Source organism: Echiichthys vipera, assembly GCF_963691815.1.
Source record: "Echiichthys vipera genome assembly, chromosome: 21".
In the NCBI taxonomy this organism is placed as follows: Eukaryota; Metazoa; Chordata; class Actinopteri; order Perciformes; family Trachinidae; genus Echiichthys; species Echiichthys vipera.
This window is the reverse complement of record NC_139846.1, coordinates 17,596,990-17,614,343: the sequence shown is the minus strand read 5'-3', so window position 1 is coordinate 17,614,343 and position 17,354 is coordinate 17,596,990. Positions and strand designations below refer to the sequence as shown.

Sequence of the window (17,354 nt, the reverse complement as noted above, 5' to 3'; positions counted from 1 at the left end):
TAGTTGTGACTTGTCCTTGCCTCTACAGTTCTTTATAAAGCTGCAGAATATATACAGTATATATATATAGTGATACTGATGAATTGCAATCGTTTTTCCCATTTCAAGAGATACACTCACACACTATATGTATCAATGGTTATCAAATATTTATCAATTGTCAAATTCTCCTTGAGAATTTTCTGTGAAATATCTGCCTCTAATTGTGTTTGTTAAAAAGTGGATTGCCTCCCTTCACACTGTGGGGAGTGGACCTTCATAGTGTGGACTAATTTGTCAACGTGGGGTTTCACAGAGGAAGTTGATTTTCTGATAATAAGATTTTTGCAATCACACAAATATTAACTACCTTGACTTTCGTGAAACGTGTTTTGGAGTAGTTGAGCTTGTTTCTACACCCCTGTAAGACAACCCAGTCCATGTTTCACCAGAAACCAATCGGCTGTAGTCTCTGGTTCCGTTTTACCCCGTTAGAGCCACATGAACTTGTGAAAGCAAAGAGCAAAGGAGTTAATGAACATGGAGAACACCGAGCGATGTGTGCCACTAACAAACCCTGTGGAATAAATTAAAGGGGGCTGCAGTTTGATCGCTGTGTTTCATTTCCCTTATCTCAACAAGTCACATTTTCAATCACTATGCAAAGATTTTACATCGGGTGTAGGCTTGCTGCTAATACACTGCCCTTCCCTGTGTCATCACTATCGACCTATGCTGGGCTGTCAAACATGCAGCAGCCTCTCCCAAGCAATAGCAATTTCATGGAGACATGCATTTATGCGAACTGGAATCCTGCATTCATGACACCAAGATGTTCACATTAAGAGAATGCCCACTGTAGCATATGCACATGCACCCCGGTATGTGTGTTGATTGAGCAGTCTTTCTTTAATGAAATATCTTCGGAAATTGGTTTCCACAGACTAATCAGGCAGCCCGCTAGCCGAGTTTCTGTTTTGGTAATTATCTTGTACTAATTAGAATGAAACTAAAGACCTCTGAGATGAATTCTCAGCTTTCTGAAATGTAACTAAAGAAAATATAATGATATAAAATGAGCCTATCCTATACATCCTCTCGGACGTAATATCTTCGTTAAAGTGACCAAATTGGACGTGGTATTGATGAACTGTGTGATTCCATCTTTGCTGCCGTTAAATGTTCCTTTCAGTATCACACTCACCCTGCCCCAGACAGTGTTTGCTTGAGCGTTGCAACATGGCAGAAACCTCCTGGGGTTACAGACTAACTGTAATTCCTCCCCTGTACACAGACCAATCTAACAGGCAAGTATCAGTGACCTTTTGGCTCATTGTCTCATTAAAAACACATCCATTAGCCCAATTAATCACCAAGGGTTTGAGGAGAAGAGCATTGTCTAGAGAGACATGAGAGGTTGCTTACCTTGCGCCTCTCCCCATTGAAGCCTCTCCATTGCTCTGCCTTCTTGACAATGTAGCTCAGTTCCTGATTGGACAGCTCCAGGTCTTGAGGCAGGAAGTACGTCCCCTCCTTGGCTGTGAGCCGCTGAAAGATATCCAGCATGCGACCATCGTTGTGGAATCTGGAATGTGTGGTGTGAGAAAATAAGAAAAAGAAAGAAAGGAACTTTATTCGTCACATACAATAGTACTGTACAATGTAGTGAAATCCATTCGCTGAATATAACCCATCCAAAGCATTAGGAGCTGTGGGCCACTGTAAAGTGCCTGGGAGCAACTTGGGGTTCAGTGTCTTGCTCAAGGACTCTTCCACATGCGGCCAGGGGGAGCTGGGGATTGAAGAACAATGTGCTCTACCTCTGAGACAAATCACCCCAGAAGAAGTGAGGAGGGTCAGCCCATTCTCATTTTTATTTTTAAATACAATTTTTTTGGCATTTTTTTCAAGCCTTTTTATTACAGACGACAGATATGAAATGGGGTGAGAGAGAGGGGGAGACATGGAGTAAAGGGCCGCAGGTCAGAGTCGATTCCGCAGCCGCTGCCACGAGGACCTTCAGCCTCTTTACATGGGGCAACTGTTCTAACCACTAAGCCACCAGCCGCCCCAGCCCATTCTCATTTTGAGGGCAATAAATACAGCTATTTTGTCACTGCATTCTGTGTTTGATAAAGACTCACAAGGCATCCTTGAGCTATCAACTGTAAACCCATCCGCGGTATTACTGGATGCTCAGCGCAAATGTTCCAGAATTAACTCCAGGGTGGTGGATGCATACTTATTCTAACCCCATTCACAATCTTTTTTCAAACCCTAACCAAGAGGTTTTGTTGCCTAAACCAAACCAAAAAGTAGTTGTGTTTGAATTCACAATGTTATAAGGGTGACCGTAGTGAGAATCAGAGCACAGTTTGACCCGCAGGGATACCCAGTGTGTTGATAAATGACGCCAAGGTATCCTGACAATGAGCTTCTGTATGTGATGAGTTTGGATGAGAACGGGTTGGGAGGAAGGGAGTTGTGACGCCATACTGAATCACTGTCTTTGCACTGTAAAGGTTACATGGGGTCAAACGTCAAAGTAAGGAAAAACATTCACTGTTTCCATGTGCCAAAAAGCCCTGTGTCCTCTTATTTTCATATCGGCTGGCTTTTATGGAACAGATCAAATCACAATGATCCCAACCTGCTGGAAGAACATACTGTATGAATCCTCTATTGATTACACAAAGTATTTGCAGTGTGACGCTCTATAAAAGTCTAATACATCAATACAAACACAATGAAAGGGGATTAAAAAAGGAATCAAACAAATTGGTCTGTGAGTGGGAAGCACTTTGTTAACACAAGCTGTAGCCGTGTCTGTGTTTGGCTGTATGTCTGCGTGGTTGTACATCTATTGCTGCGTGGGAGTCCGATCCTGGGATATTCTTCAGTGTTAATGTCGAGCTTCAAAGATGGCAGATGCAATGGACGTGCTGGTTGCAGATGTGTCTGAAGAGACCGGCCTGAGTCACAAGAAAACGTTCAGCACAGAAGGCATATTGATTCATACCTCCAGATGAGCGCACATCACCAAAGTGTTATTTTAGCTTTGCCACACAAGGGTGCATGCAGCCAACCCCTAAAAAAGAATCACCATGTCTGTAAACAAATGCCTTGGCTGACCATCAAAACCAGCAGAACTTGTGCCCTTCCACAGAGATTTTCGCCTGTCAGAGGGTAATCAACTCTCAAATAAAACCGACATCAAGGAGATAGGGATTTATACAAGAAGCTGGTACGAAGCTTTGAACTCAGCATCATTCCCCTATCGCTCTTGGGAGAGGGGTGTTTGTAGCATCTTGACCTCAGACACAGGAATAGCATGCATTCATTTTCATCCTACACTTGAATTGTGCTTCTCATTCATTTATGCCGTCTCTCTCTTGGAGGAATTCATCATCTTTGGGATTCAAAACAGGCTCATTTCCACGTTGTTGGAAGTGCCCTGAATGTAAGTATGTGTTTCGACCTGGATAATAAGGCTTCCATCAGCTCCTCCTCAGCGTAGGGGGTCAACTTAAGGACACGTTAACTTATGGAATACATTTTAACGGAATATTCATGACGTCATGACCAAGGTGGATATAACAGGAAGGGTATTTTTGTGTCTGGAAACCTGCATGCATTAAATGCATTCAAACTAAATTTCAAGAATCATGCAGTGTTTTCTATATTTTAATTTGATTTACTGTATTGCCCAACAATAGAAGAGTCTCCTACATCTCAGTCCCATGTGAATACTCATGAATTTTATAAGATATAACAGCCAATCAGTACATGTTTCCTTTAAAAAGAGGTGATCAATGAGCGATTTGGCCATGGTTATGAGGTTTGACTTCTCCCTTTACACGCAAACTTGAGAAACCCTGTGTAGGGGAATGCAAATGAGGTATTGTTTAAGTTTTGAACCATGTAATCATTTTGGTGTAACTGCACCATTGTCAACATCACATTATTCTTTTTGGTGTTTATGAAGTTTCAAAGAGAATAGAGATGTTAAACACATCACTGATGTATATATTTGTAGCCAGTGAATAAAGACTGCCTAAAATGTAATTAAAAAAGGATAACAGTCCATTCTATCTATACATATAGCCCGAGGCATTTTTTTTAGAAATAGGTCACGCTCTGTGTCAGAGCCCCTTCCTTGCAGCCAATAGGAAACTGTAACCCATAAAATGATCAGCCTTGCTTCAGCCTCGTGGCCTACATTCAATAGAAACCCGTGTGGCGGTTGAGTGGCAGAAGTCATTATTCCCGGCTGCTGTTTTAATATTGTCCATTTAGCTGGGGCCCGATAAGCGTCCCGCTTACTGAAATTAGATGGCACCCTCTCCTTGGCCGCCAATCTCAAACTGATTAATTCAATAAGGGTTTTCTTACATTTTGAGCTGTAAATGGAATTCTGGTCTTATATGAGGGTGGGAGCACACCTTGGTTACATTATTCAGTAATTTATCAGCAGCCATTCTACTTTTTCTACTTCCATGTCGCAAAAAAATGATGTCCCTCAATTTTCAAAAAAAGTGTTTTAATGATCTTTCAAGCTGGAAATTTGGAATCAGATGTTCTGCAGTCCATGTTTAAGTCTGCCCTCCTATTGCAACGCAGTGTCAATCTCCTGACATTTTCCAAAATGGAGAAAAAAAGCAATGTTTGACTCAACAGTTAGAGAATTCTATGAAAGCTTCTAACAGTGGACATGAAGGCTTAGCATAAAACAGTTGGACGTGCTTAGACATAATAAAAACCTCTCAAGTAAATGCCTCAGCATGGGTGAGCTCAATCTGCAAGACAGGAGTGGAACACATGAGGCAGTAAGATAGAGTATGTGTTCACCACCATGTGAACGCAGTCCATTTCAATATGTATGAAACCTGCAGTGATACCAACCATGCAAAACATTCAGCCTAATCGGATAATGTAAGAGGGTTATATGTTCACGCTATATCAAAACACATCTAACTTTTGAATTAGAAACGCTTTCAATTTTTCAACCAATTGCAAAATATGATGTGTTCATGAAAAGGCAGCTGTGTGGTGCATGTTTGTACTGCTGGTTTTGTGTCTGGTTACTATATATGTGTGTAGATGTGTGAGGTTGATGCATAACTGCATAAGTAATTCCATGCGACTTAAAATCAAAATGGATTAGATCAGCATTTGTTTTCATTTTCTGTTGTTTTTTTGTGCTTTTCTGTGGACATAGGAGGGAAAGAAATGGTGGATTGGGTGGAACATGACACGAGTCTGCGGGGGTTGGAATGGTTGCCTGAAAAGAGTAGGCTGGTGTGGGCCAGGTTGTTTCAGAAAGGGTCTTCATCTCCACTGGCAGACCGTCCCTAAAGAATGTGTCAATTCAAAAATACCTAAATGATCCTTCCCGGCTAGAGATGTGTGTGATGCAGCAAGCAATATGGAATAAAAAAGGAGCCAGAATTGATTGTGTTTATGGAAACATGCTTGCCATTGTGTTTTGCCTCAGTGATACAAACTCATATTGACATACCCTGACATTAAGTTGGCTGCTTTGATAGCTTCAGTGACAGCCAAATTATTTCATTTCCTCCAGAAGATTGGCCCATACAAAGTAACTTTGTTGTCATATAGGGTGACACAAAGACAGGAAGTCAAATCATAGCTCTTCTTCATGTAACAGTTTGAGGGTGTATATGTCAATATGTCAAACTATTTTCAACAGTTTACCCATCTAGCAGCCTTCTGACATCTGTCCAACAATTTTCAAAAAATTATTTTCCTTCTTGTAAAAGGGATTAAAAAGACTTTTCATGACAACTGTCGATCAAGTATGGAAATTCTTCTTTATATTTCTAAATTATGAAAGCTTATGAATGCAGATGAATTAAAAAATGAATAATAAAAAACTAAACACATTATCAGACAATAGCCGAAGGGTTCAGAGATTGCATTTCAGCCAATGCGTTCCACATATTTTCCTCTCCACACAGATTGTTAACCTGCATTAAACCAAAGTCTGCACAAACGTGATCAATACCACTTGGACTACAAATGGGCTACAAACAGAAACCAGAGCGCTTTAGATACCAAAATCTTGTCCCGTCAACTACAGATTCTGCATTCATATGCTGTTTATAGAGATTCGGTTGTACCTGATAGTTGCCAAGTGTCTAATTCTTGTTCATGTAAATCCGTCAGCATGTTGAAAATATAAATGCACCGATCAGATCCCCGGATCGGATATCGGCTCCAATATTGACAAATTGCTGGATCAGATATTGGATGAACGAGGCTGATCCAGCATTCCCATCCAGTCATTTATTTTTTATTAATATCATACACAGCAATAGAGTTACAGTGATCGAGTGACTTCAAATCTAAGTTTGCAACACCGGTTAGGGTTTTATATTACTTATGTTTAACAAGGCTAAATGTTTATGTCAAGCCTGATGCCTCACTCACATGGCAAGGTATACGGTTCATTCATTCAACAGTAGTAGCGGATCGGTATCGGTAATCCGCCCATACCCTCAGCCCAGGTATCGGTATCGGACTGGATGGGAAAAAACTTGAACAGTGCATCTCTAATTGAAAAGAAAAATGTAATCAAAATTCAAATATGCCAAATTATAGGAAATGTATCAGTTCATCAACTTGCTGCGTGTCTCACCTGAGCATGTTAATTGAGAAGATGGTGATGGAGAGTAGGGAGAGGACTGCATAGAGGAAGAGAGTGATGATCACTCCTGCTGCACCTGACTGGTCAACTTGATAGAAGTGCCAATAAAGTTTGGCTGCGTCACCCACTGGTGTGTCAGGGCTGTAGGCGAGACGCTGAGGATTGAAACATAGATTTAAAGAAAAGAAAAAAAGAAAAGAAAAAATCTATAAACGTTATAAGGCTGGACAATTGCAATGTGGGGAAGCTCTTGGGCAGGACAGAGAAGATCACATGATGGCTCTGCTGTGTTTCTCTCACTCTATATTTCTGACTATTTAAAATCAGAAATACAAGGTTTGGATTAATTTCTTAATGATAAGCACAACAATGAAAGAATTATTTGGTCATACGCCGTAACAATGCCATTAAACGACAGTATTTCAGTTTGGCATAACCGCTTGTCGGATGTGAACAGTCTGAATCATTTCAATCTTTACTGACAAAATCCAAGCCACTGTCAAAAAAGACACCCATCTAACCTTGCACATTTTCTTTCTCACCCTCTCCCCTCCCCCCTTTTTTTGTAATCTAAAGTCACTTTGCCAAGATAAAGTGAACTCCTATTTAAAGTGCACAAGTGTCCAAGTTATTTTTAAGTGACTTACCCCGAGGACGGCGTCCACTGCAAAGACTGCCAGGGGGTCGAGGACTGTCCACACTGCCTGAGCCATGATAAACTTTGACGTGAAGGAAGGGAGTGAGCCAAATATCTGTTGACAGCCCCATCTGATCAGAACCAGCAGGAACGTTACTGCGTTCAAGGTCAGGGGACCCACCACCACCATTGCCAGCTCCTCCCGGGTGTGGAGCAAAGAACTCTGGTATATGAGGTCCACCGTGTGTGCGTGGAACTGGAATCTGGCGGGAGAGGAAACGGAGGTGGGTGATGTGCTGTGATGTGGGTAGAGTGTGAAGTGTGTGCTTGTGTCAATATGCGTGCTTGGGTTTGTGGTGCTTTGCAGCTTAAGGGCAACCGGTGCCAGCAATTCACACACTATCGGTTTTTTTTTTTTCGGTTGATTCCATTATATTTAATTAGCTTGATGACAATAACAATTGTAACTGGCTATTTTATGTGCTGGCTTACTGATCCTCTATGATATGGTTAAAGAAAACGCTCTATGTATTTCTGATAAATCAATTAAATAAAAAAAAAAAAGGGAAATACATTCAAAATGGACATACGCCACAACAACAGCACCTGTGTTGACTACCCCATTTACCGCAAGCCTCATGAGTTTCTTAATCTTCCCATCAGTCAGGAGGAGGTAGCTGGTGGTGGGAGAGGAGAGGTCCAGTTTTTGCTCATTAATTTCCATCTGATTTGCTTCATGAGTCAAGCCTCTCTCAGATTCTGTCCATTAATCTGACAGTGGAGGTCCAATGCTGTTTTATCTCCTAACACACAAATCCAAAAGTCCTTTTAGAGCACAGAGATTACCTCACTGAATGACCGGTACAGACGGAGGAGTTGAACGTTATTGTATTAACACTGTAGGCTTCTACTTTCCTGATAAATTGTACTGTTCCAAGAATGACAGGGGAATAATTCATTTATAGTGAATCTTGATATAACACAATGAAACTTTCCAGTTCAATAAAATGTAATGGCATTTTGACATTGGCAGCATCATACCACATCAAATATTGGCAGTCATCATTTCCTATTAAAACTGACTTGGTGTCTCTTCAAATGTAATATTTAAAATTTCAAAACCGCATGTGGTACTTATGTAATGGTTTGAGCATGTGGAGTGATATTGGCAGACAATGTGAATCTTGATCAGCGATGAAAAGCAACCGAGTACATTTACTCACGGACAACAAGGTACTGGTTCTTTATGAATATTTTCATGTCATGCAAGTTCATATTTCTACTCCACTACTTTACAGGAAGAAATATTGTACTTTAATACATTTCTTATATCATACATTGTAATAAAGTACACTTAGGTGCAGACTGCAGCGTATCATTCGCTCTGCAGAAAGGGTGATCGGCTGTAACCTCCCTTCTCTTCAGGATCTTTACACCTGCAGGATCCTGAAGAGAGCTAAGAAAATAGCTGCTGACCCCTCTCACCCCGGACACAGGTTGTTTGAACCTCTCCCCTCCAGCCAAAGGACAGTTTCTACCCCTCTGCCATCAGGCTTTGGAACACAGCTAAAGACTCTGACTGAAACTTATGGACCTACGACTCACATATGCGTTGCACCTCCCCTGTTTGCTGCAGCATGATATAAATGTCATCAACACGTCCCTTTTAATTCTCTGTGAAAATACCGGAGAACGTGGGCTCACTCGGGAGCTGGCATGGTAAACACCGCCTGTTGCCCGGTCCGACTGAATGTAATGGTAATGTTATAGATCATTTATGGTTAGGGGCTACATAGGTAGGAAGTGCTGCTACATTGGGAATACAGTAATTCCCTGGCTGCAATGACGGTGCAGAGCACAGATGCAGAAGACCCATAAACGCTGACCAATCAGAGCAGACTGGGCTCTTTCGGGGGGGGGGGGGGGGGCTTCAGGAGACTGGCGCTAAAGCGGGGCATTTCAGGGTTGGGTATATTCAGACAGACAGGATAGGAAAGAATAATGTTTTTTTTTTTAACATTAAAGCATTAATGTAAACATTTAATTAGAAACCCAAATAACAAATAAGAACATGAAAATGAGCATAATAAGTTCCCTTTAACTTCTAAACAGGACAATAATGAATACTGGCCCAACCTAACCCAGCTACAAAAATGCTACTTACACACTGCTGCATAACAGTCTATATTATAATATACTGTATAGTAATTTATATCACTGACAGGGGTAATTGTGCATAAGTATTTCTATATTTATGTTTAGCTAGTTAATTGTTTTAGTACTAATAGGAGTAATATTGGATGTTTTTTAGTATATAAAAAAAAACGACAAAAAAAGAAAGGAAGGCAGGAGAGCTCAAAGGTGAATGAGGCAACATTGGGGCAAGAGCCATTTTTGCTCCTGCGCACACTTTGCTGTACGCTGATGTCCGAAGGCGAATTGTGGGGAAGGAGGAGGCAAAGAGAGTATAGAGTGGAAGAAAAACAAAGTGAGAGGAAAAAGTAGAAGGGAGGGAGGCCTGTCATCACACTAGCCACTGTGACTGTCACTTGGCCTCTCTCTCGCTCTCTCTGACTGGGCACCACCAGCTCTGGCCATTGCATGGCGAGAGAAATGCTCGGAGGGAGAGCAGCAGATCTGGACATGTGGAAGTTGTCATCCGACGTTGACCCCCTCTGTTTTCGCATTTTTATTTTTTCACCTCCATCCCCTCAGTCCATCCTCTTTTTTTTATTCAGCCACATTTTCTTTTCCTCCGTCAGCCTACCTCCATCACTTTCCATGATTTAACACGTGATGTTTGCAACCCCATGTTATTGCAATAAAAACGGCTTGCTTGCAGCAAGCTTGTTTTATTGTGATGACTTAAATCTGCACCATATGCCATTGAGATGTGAGTTAACAGTTCTGTGGTATCTTTTTGCTGTTTATTATCAATGCTTTGTACCAAATAATAACAATAAATTCCTTCCAAATAATGTAGCCTTTTGGGACTCAAAGCTGTGCGGTGAAATCAACAAACTCCCCCAGCAATGGTTTGTTAATATTGAGAGTCTTGTTAAAATGTTAATGGGGGGATTCCAAACAGATGATTTAGGTGTATTCAGTGTGTGTGCATGTTTGCCAAGACACACACATATACACACCGCACATCCTCATTCTCTCCTCTGCTCCTTAACCCCTCAACATTCACACCCCTATGTGTGAATGTATGTATGTGCATCTGCAATTTGCGTATGTGCTTCAGTAATCTATGTATGTGTCTGCCCTCCCTATAATATAATTTGCATCAGCAGCAATCTTTTTGCTCAAAAAGTGTCTATGTAGTTCTATGTGTGTGTTTGTGTGCATATATACTCTTCCTCTCCGCCCATGTGTGTGTGTGTGTGTGTGTGTGTGTGTGTGTGTGTGTGTTTGTGTGTGTGTGTGTGCACGGTGATATCAAAGGAAGCAAACTCACTTGTTGACAGGAACTGCTATGGCCTGAAGGTAGAGCCACTGGCTGCAGTAATGCAGGTAGAGCCTCACAAACCACATCAAAGCCAGCAGCAGCATAATGAGGCTGAGCTGCCGAATGGAGCCACGCCAGCTACTATGCGGCTGTTGTTGCCGAGGCAACGCCAGGCCCAGCTCGGACGGCAGCATGCGGAGGGCCAGCCGGGCTCGCTCGGACAGGCTTGAGGGGCAGGAGGCAGATCCAGTCGGTGCTAGTCTGTTTTCAGAGAATCAGACATACATGACATACTTTTAATTTTCGTAATTTTCGTAAATACATTTTGAATTTATGTATTATTATTATTATTATCATCATTATTATTATTATCATTGTTATTGTTGTTATTATTATTATTATTATTATTCAAATACCTGCATTTGAGAAACATGATAATATATAGAACTAACACTATATTTTTTACAATTTCTCCTTTCATTCTTTATATTTTGCATTACATTTTCAGCTTGACGGTAATCACAGGGTGATAAACAGTTCCTGCACATGAGTGACAATGTCAGTAAAGATTATTGAAATAGCAACAAGGAGATCTCAGCACTTACAAATATAAAGATGGGTTACAACACTAGATGTTATGTTTATGCATGCATGTTTAAATTCAAAGTGCAAATACTTCCTTTTCTGCATTATAGTATTCAAATGGATTTATTTGCCATCATCAGATGAATGAAATGAATTATAGGTAGGGAAATGGCGTATTCAAATTGACACACATTCAAACATGCACACATAAACAGATAGGAATCCCTTCCAGCAGTGCTCAGCTTCCTTCAGCACCTCTGCCTCCTCTGTGCCACCCTTTGTCAGGCCTGCTCAACTATTCCCTTTCATATAGAGGGCACAGATGGAGGAGAGGAAAGGAGAGGAGAGGAGAGGAGAGGAGAGGAGAGGAGAGGAGAGGAGAGGAGAGGAGAGGAGAGGAGAGGAGAGGAGAATTCAAAATATGGTACAAAGGGCTTGTAACAGCCTATAGCAAGAAAAACGCCATACAGAGAACATACAACACTGTGTCTGTAGGTATAGTAAATTAGTGTGTATTACAATCACAACATGCATAGAAATCCATTTATTATATTGTCAACACAGGCAGACACCGATGACCCCAATCATCTGGCTGGCAGTAATTAGACAAAGGCTAAAGTAGGTGTAGACAGAACTACGGTTAGCATCACAGAGTGAGACTTAAGGCCTTTGCCTGTGGACATCCCTGTGTCTCCCCACTGTGTCCCAGGGCACAGTTGGAATTCACTTTGTAGTGTGTATCTAGGGAAAATGGTTCACTGCCTTAAGACACAAAAATAAGAAAAAGAAACAGAATCAATTGTATTGCCCCCCCCACCAAATAATTAGGCTACACTTACATTAAAATGCAGCATTGTGTTTTCTTCTGCTCGTATGAACCATCACATAGCTTCATTTAAAACAGAAGAGATCATCGTTCCTGTTCCTGTGAGGTGGATACACTCTATGAAGTGTTAAATTATTTGAAGTTTTAGAGTTCCTTAGTGGATGCACATGAGAGTGGCGGTGTGCCGTGCAGTACATGCGGGAGAATTCGAGATTCATTCAGAAAATGCTCAGTCAACAGTTTGGGTTGCTAAATATTAATAGCTTGGCTGAAATAAACTGGAGCAGAGAGGATAAACATCTGGCCTAAAAGTGAGTTACTGTGGTTCCGACATTTTAAAGTTCAGCATGTATTCCTAGTGTTTTAATACATAATATAAATTATTGGACTGTTGCTTTACTCTACTATTATTGTTGGATGAAAACAGCTGTATGTGGTAAAAGAATAAACTGTCTGCTCTTTATAATGGGGATGCCACAGTCTCTATTTTAAGGAATGACACGGTAGATAAAGACAATTTTAAAGTCACTACACTGAATATTCAGAATAAATGATTACAAGAAGCCACGCTTTACAGGAGAGATATCTCAAACCGAAATATTTCGGCTTTCAGACCACTGCAACAAAATTAGTTCTGCTGTGACATGATATTGAAAAAGTGTGCAATTCCAGTGTCAAGTGTGTGTTTATACAAGATTTTGAAGTGCAACGCAAACCGAAAGATGATAGCCTATGAGCCAATGCTTGTTTATGTTTCTCTATTATGAATCTGACAAAGGCACTTCCATTCTGTTTCAAGCTTTATCACGACTTGTTTCACTGTGTGGTATAAAACGGCTTTCCACATGTCTGCAAAAGCGGAATAACAGAGTAGACAAATTAAAAACAGTGTGTCACAGTCACAGGCAGGATGCTACCCTGTCAACTGACATTAAATGAAAACAGCAAATACAACCTGACGCCCATCTTTCATATAATGAAGATATTGATGATGCATGAAAGAGGAATATTTTTAGACGTCTTCATGTGGCGGCCTCTTCCTAAGGAAACTGGTAACGTGATGTGAAATCTGTTATCACCAGTGAATTGATTTCATTATGGCACCTCCAATTACAAAAGTACAATACAGAAAAAAAGAGGGAAAGGCAGGGGGTGGAGGTGTGGGCTTTTTATCTTGCAGGAAGGAAGGATGTTTCACCACTTGTCCCCTGAACGACTAATGGTGTGCAGCGTAAAAGCCCAAGAGATGAAACTAACCATTTCAACAGGCATGCATTGGCACAAAATACTATATTTTAATTGTGGTATATGATTCTGTGAAATCTGGGCCAGGAGCTGTTCCCTTATTATCTCGATTTTGATACATTTGTTGTTCTTTTCCATGTCTTTAAAGCACGTTGCAAAAGGACTCATCATTCTCCCTAAACCTTGCCACAGAGTGCCAAAGCCTGTAAATCAGATTTAACTAGCGTATATCTGTCAACCATTGGAGAGAGAACCTTCTCCTGGACTGGTTTTCCCAGGCTCAATCCCTTAATGTTGTACGGCCTGACAACAAACAGGAGCTGTGCTCTTAAAAATAACACAAAGTGAATGGCAAGTATAGACAAGTAAAACCTCTAAGACGGCATGGGTAATCAGAGATGGAACGGTTGGGAGAGGAGAGGAGTACAGTGGGGCGTTTTAAATAGCTGATTTATGGCGAAAATGCTCCAGGGCCGAGGAGAGTGAAGGTAACCCTTCAAAATCCCTCGTCATTGCCCTGATGGCTTAAACCTTCCAGTATAAGACCACTTGAAGTATTGGACTTATCCCTTTATTTTGAGGATTAAGTTATTTTCTGTCACTTTTTTATTTGGGCCACCGGCATTGTTTAGAAATGCACCGTAACCACACATCTTAACCACATAGTCGAAGAATGGTTTGCTGTTGGGGAACTAGAGACTGTGAAAATAGACTTAAAAGATTGACAGATAATATGATTGTTTTCCTAGCGGCCCAGATGCACGAGTGTCGTGGTGATTATGGAAGTCTGATTATCTTAAGTGGCACGAGATAGGACTGAAGATACCACATCTTTGTTTACGTTTCATTTTTGAAGAATGCTGATACTGCATTTGTTTTGGATTGTGACTGTATCAAGCATCTGTCCTCTGTGGGTTACACAACTCGCTCCTTTCTGAGGCATTATTAAGGCTATGACAGAAAACAACTGACATTTAGTTTGCAACTTGTTAACAAAGGTACAAACAACCAAATCTAATATAACAGAGACAGCATTTTCTGTTTGATTAAGAACAAGTGTTAACAGTGTCCGGCTGTTTTGGATGATGACAAACCTTTAAACTTATAAACTGTGAGAATTTCAACTAGTTAATTGTCTGTTAAGTTACTATCTATCGAAGAGTGAGTTAAAACAATGATGATCGAGCATAAGACCCACTAATAAATGCTTGTGCTTGATCCTTTGCCAAGAAATACGATCTCTGTCCGTGGCGACTTTCCCACGCTAAAAATGCCGTGCACAGTTAGTGGCGCTTTTTATGTTGTTCCCCTTCTCTCTTGAGAACTCCTACCAGTGTGGAGAATGTAAAGGCATCACATGTTTCGAAAGGAACTCTGGGAGATGAGGTCCCAGAGGTATGTGGTATTTAGCCCCCTACATGCATGTAAAGGTTTAAAACACTCTTAGGGGGCTGTCACATCAGGGACCCAGACCTGGATCAGATTTCACTGATTGTGTCCAGTGTTCAGTATTAGTGTAAACACTGTGTACCATAACCAGGCACAGTTGGTCTATTGGTGACTGAGTCCATTTGAAACGGTAGTCTAGAGTATAGTTTGCAGCAGGCGTAGTCTGTTAATTGTTCTGAGATAACTTTTGTTATGATTTGGCACTATAAATAAAATTGAATTGAATTGAATTGAAACCAACTGTACCAAAACACAGAAGTGGACTGCAGTGGACAGTGGACAATCGTACCTAAAGCGAAAACGCTCTTGAAGACAGTCTAGTTAGAGGCGCCAAAGTGGGGGCCAGACTCAATATGACGTTTAGAAAGCCATATGACAAATGTAAAAGTATAAAAGAATCAAGCCCTAAATTGCCTTATGAGCTAGCCTGAAAACACAAATATAACAATAAAAAAATTTGCATCAATAACCTATAGGATTAATCCACAGCCAGTAACAGGTTAGCCGGTAAAGTATTTTATTAATTCTGTCTTGCATAAACATTAACAAATGGACATGCTGTATGAATGCCAATTCAGGTTTACATCATTTACAGATGCTACAGTCATTCTCACAGTAGAAGCTTTAACTGCCTATTTATTGCATACACGCAGAAGCACATAAGTTTACGTAATGACTGGCATATAAGTAGGGCCTTGCACAGGTGGGGCAAATATAATAGAGGAAGCTATGAAACCTCACAAAGAGGAAATCACAAAGAAACCTGCTCCCACAAGATGTATTAAATGATAATCATTGGTTTGTAAGCTTGTATCATTTTCCGAAACACCTTGAATGTGTATGTGTGCATAAAAATAAGTTTAACAGATCAGCACTACATGCCTGCAAGGCTTTTACATAATTGAGTCCTTTTTATATCATCTTGTGAGAAGTTTTATTTATACTTAAAAAATTTTTTTACAAAACTCCTCTGATTTAACTTTGTGCTCCCTCTTTCTCTCTCTTTTAATTTCATTTGTTCCAAGAACAATTACATTACCATTTGGGGGCTTTATAAGCACAGCCTTTTTACAGAGACCCTGGCAAAGCGAGAATACACATAAATGAGTTTCATTGACAAAATGGGAGCATAGTGGCAGGTATTTGGGGTGTAGTTAAAAGAGAATTATGTAGTAGTGACTCAGCTGCAGAACTGGACTGCATCATTATGTTATTAAAATAGTACGAAGATGCAATGCCAAATTATAAGAATTATTTGCAGCTGACAGGGAGCGAGGAGAGCATAATCAGAAGCAGTGAAATAAAGAATTGTTCCACTTAATTAAGAATCCATGTTCGACCAATAGTTGGCTGCTCATTTTTACAATGCAAGGGATGTTCTCACATGCAGGCAAGCATACAAGGGCAATGGAAAAGTTGCTCAGTGTTGTGGATGTGAAGGCAACCAAAACATCTACTTCTAACCACTACTAAGCTGGTGAATTCTGGAAGGTGACATTGTACGGTAATGGCCATTGAATGAGCAGTTGATCTGTAAGTTATGAACTCAGATCAAAACACAAACCATTCTTTGCTTATGATCAATAATTGCCTCTGTGAAGGGGATTATGCTATCGGCTCGGTTTGTCTGTCTGTTCGTTTGTCTGTCAGCAGGTTTACAGAAAAAAAACATCAGGACTGATTTTCCTCAAACTTGAACCCATTGCATTTTGGAGTGGATCTGAATCAGGAGTCAGACCCACAAATTATTTGTCACTTTCATAACATTTTGAGATAGGGCATTTGTGCTGCATTCATGTAGCATCAGAATAATCAGAAGAAATGAGTTCCCGACCTCACGAAAAAGAAAATGAAATAGGGTAGTTGTTAGATCGTAGTCACCAAACTATACTATGCAAAACATACTGTGCAAACATCGACGTGGAAGTTAGCAGCTAGCTAATGTAAGGTTAAAAGACAGGGTTAGGGTAATATCTTCTTACTTATAAGTTCAAATAAGTCTGTGTGTTGATGCCTGTGCAGCACGCCTGCATTGTCTTCAGTGAGTACGATCTCGCAGAAAGAAGAAATAGTCTGGCACATAACATCACCATTTATGCTTTGCTTTTTTTATACCGATTAAACAAATGAGGTGTGGGTAGGAGGATTTTGTTACTCTTGGACAGAGCCAGGCTAGCTGTCTCCAGTCCAAAACATTAATATGCTTTGTTTAATGGCTAACCTGTAAAGCTACTAGCCAAAAGACCATTCAAGAACACAAATCTGATCAGTGATAATCCAGTTTTGTGACTGCCAAACAAATCATTCCTGCAAAAATGTGTGTTGGCCTCCCCACACACCTTGGAATACTTTAGATGTATACATGAGGTAGCCGTTTCATTGCCATGCAACATGTGGCGATTTTATAGAGCGCCTGACTTAGCACGAGAGGGGATTAAAACATGGAAATGGCAGGTCCCTTGGTGCGCCATAAACTAGGGTGGAAACATTTCTAATGCAGATGCACCTGGGATCA

The 17,354-nt window shown here is 40.7% G+C and overlaps 1 protein-coding gene across 1 annotated transcript in view; it reads right to left on the bottom strand.

The window, feature by feature from the left end:
• The window catches only part of ofcc1 (orofacial cleft 1 candidate 1), a gene marked incomplete at both ends in the record, with an annotated part of 92,931 nt that overhangs the window by 23,315 nt on the left and 52,262 nt on the right, over window positions 1–17,354 (bottom strand). Inside the window, 4 exons of the mRNA XM_083936403.1 lie at window positions 1,405–1,564; window positions 6,638–6,801; window positions 7,294–7,546; window positions 10,744–10,995. Of these exons, the coding sequence (XP_083792529.1) occupies window positions 1,405–1,564; window positions 6,638–6,801; window positions 7,294–7,546; window positions 10,744–10,995 (829 nt within the window). The remainder of the gene's footprint in view (window positions 1–1,404; window positions 1,565–6,637; window positions 6,802–7,293; window positions 7,547–10,743; window positions 10,996–17,354) is intronic.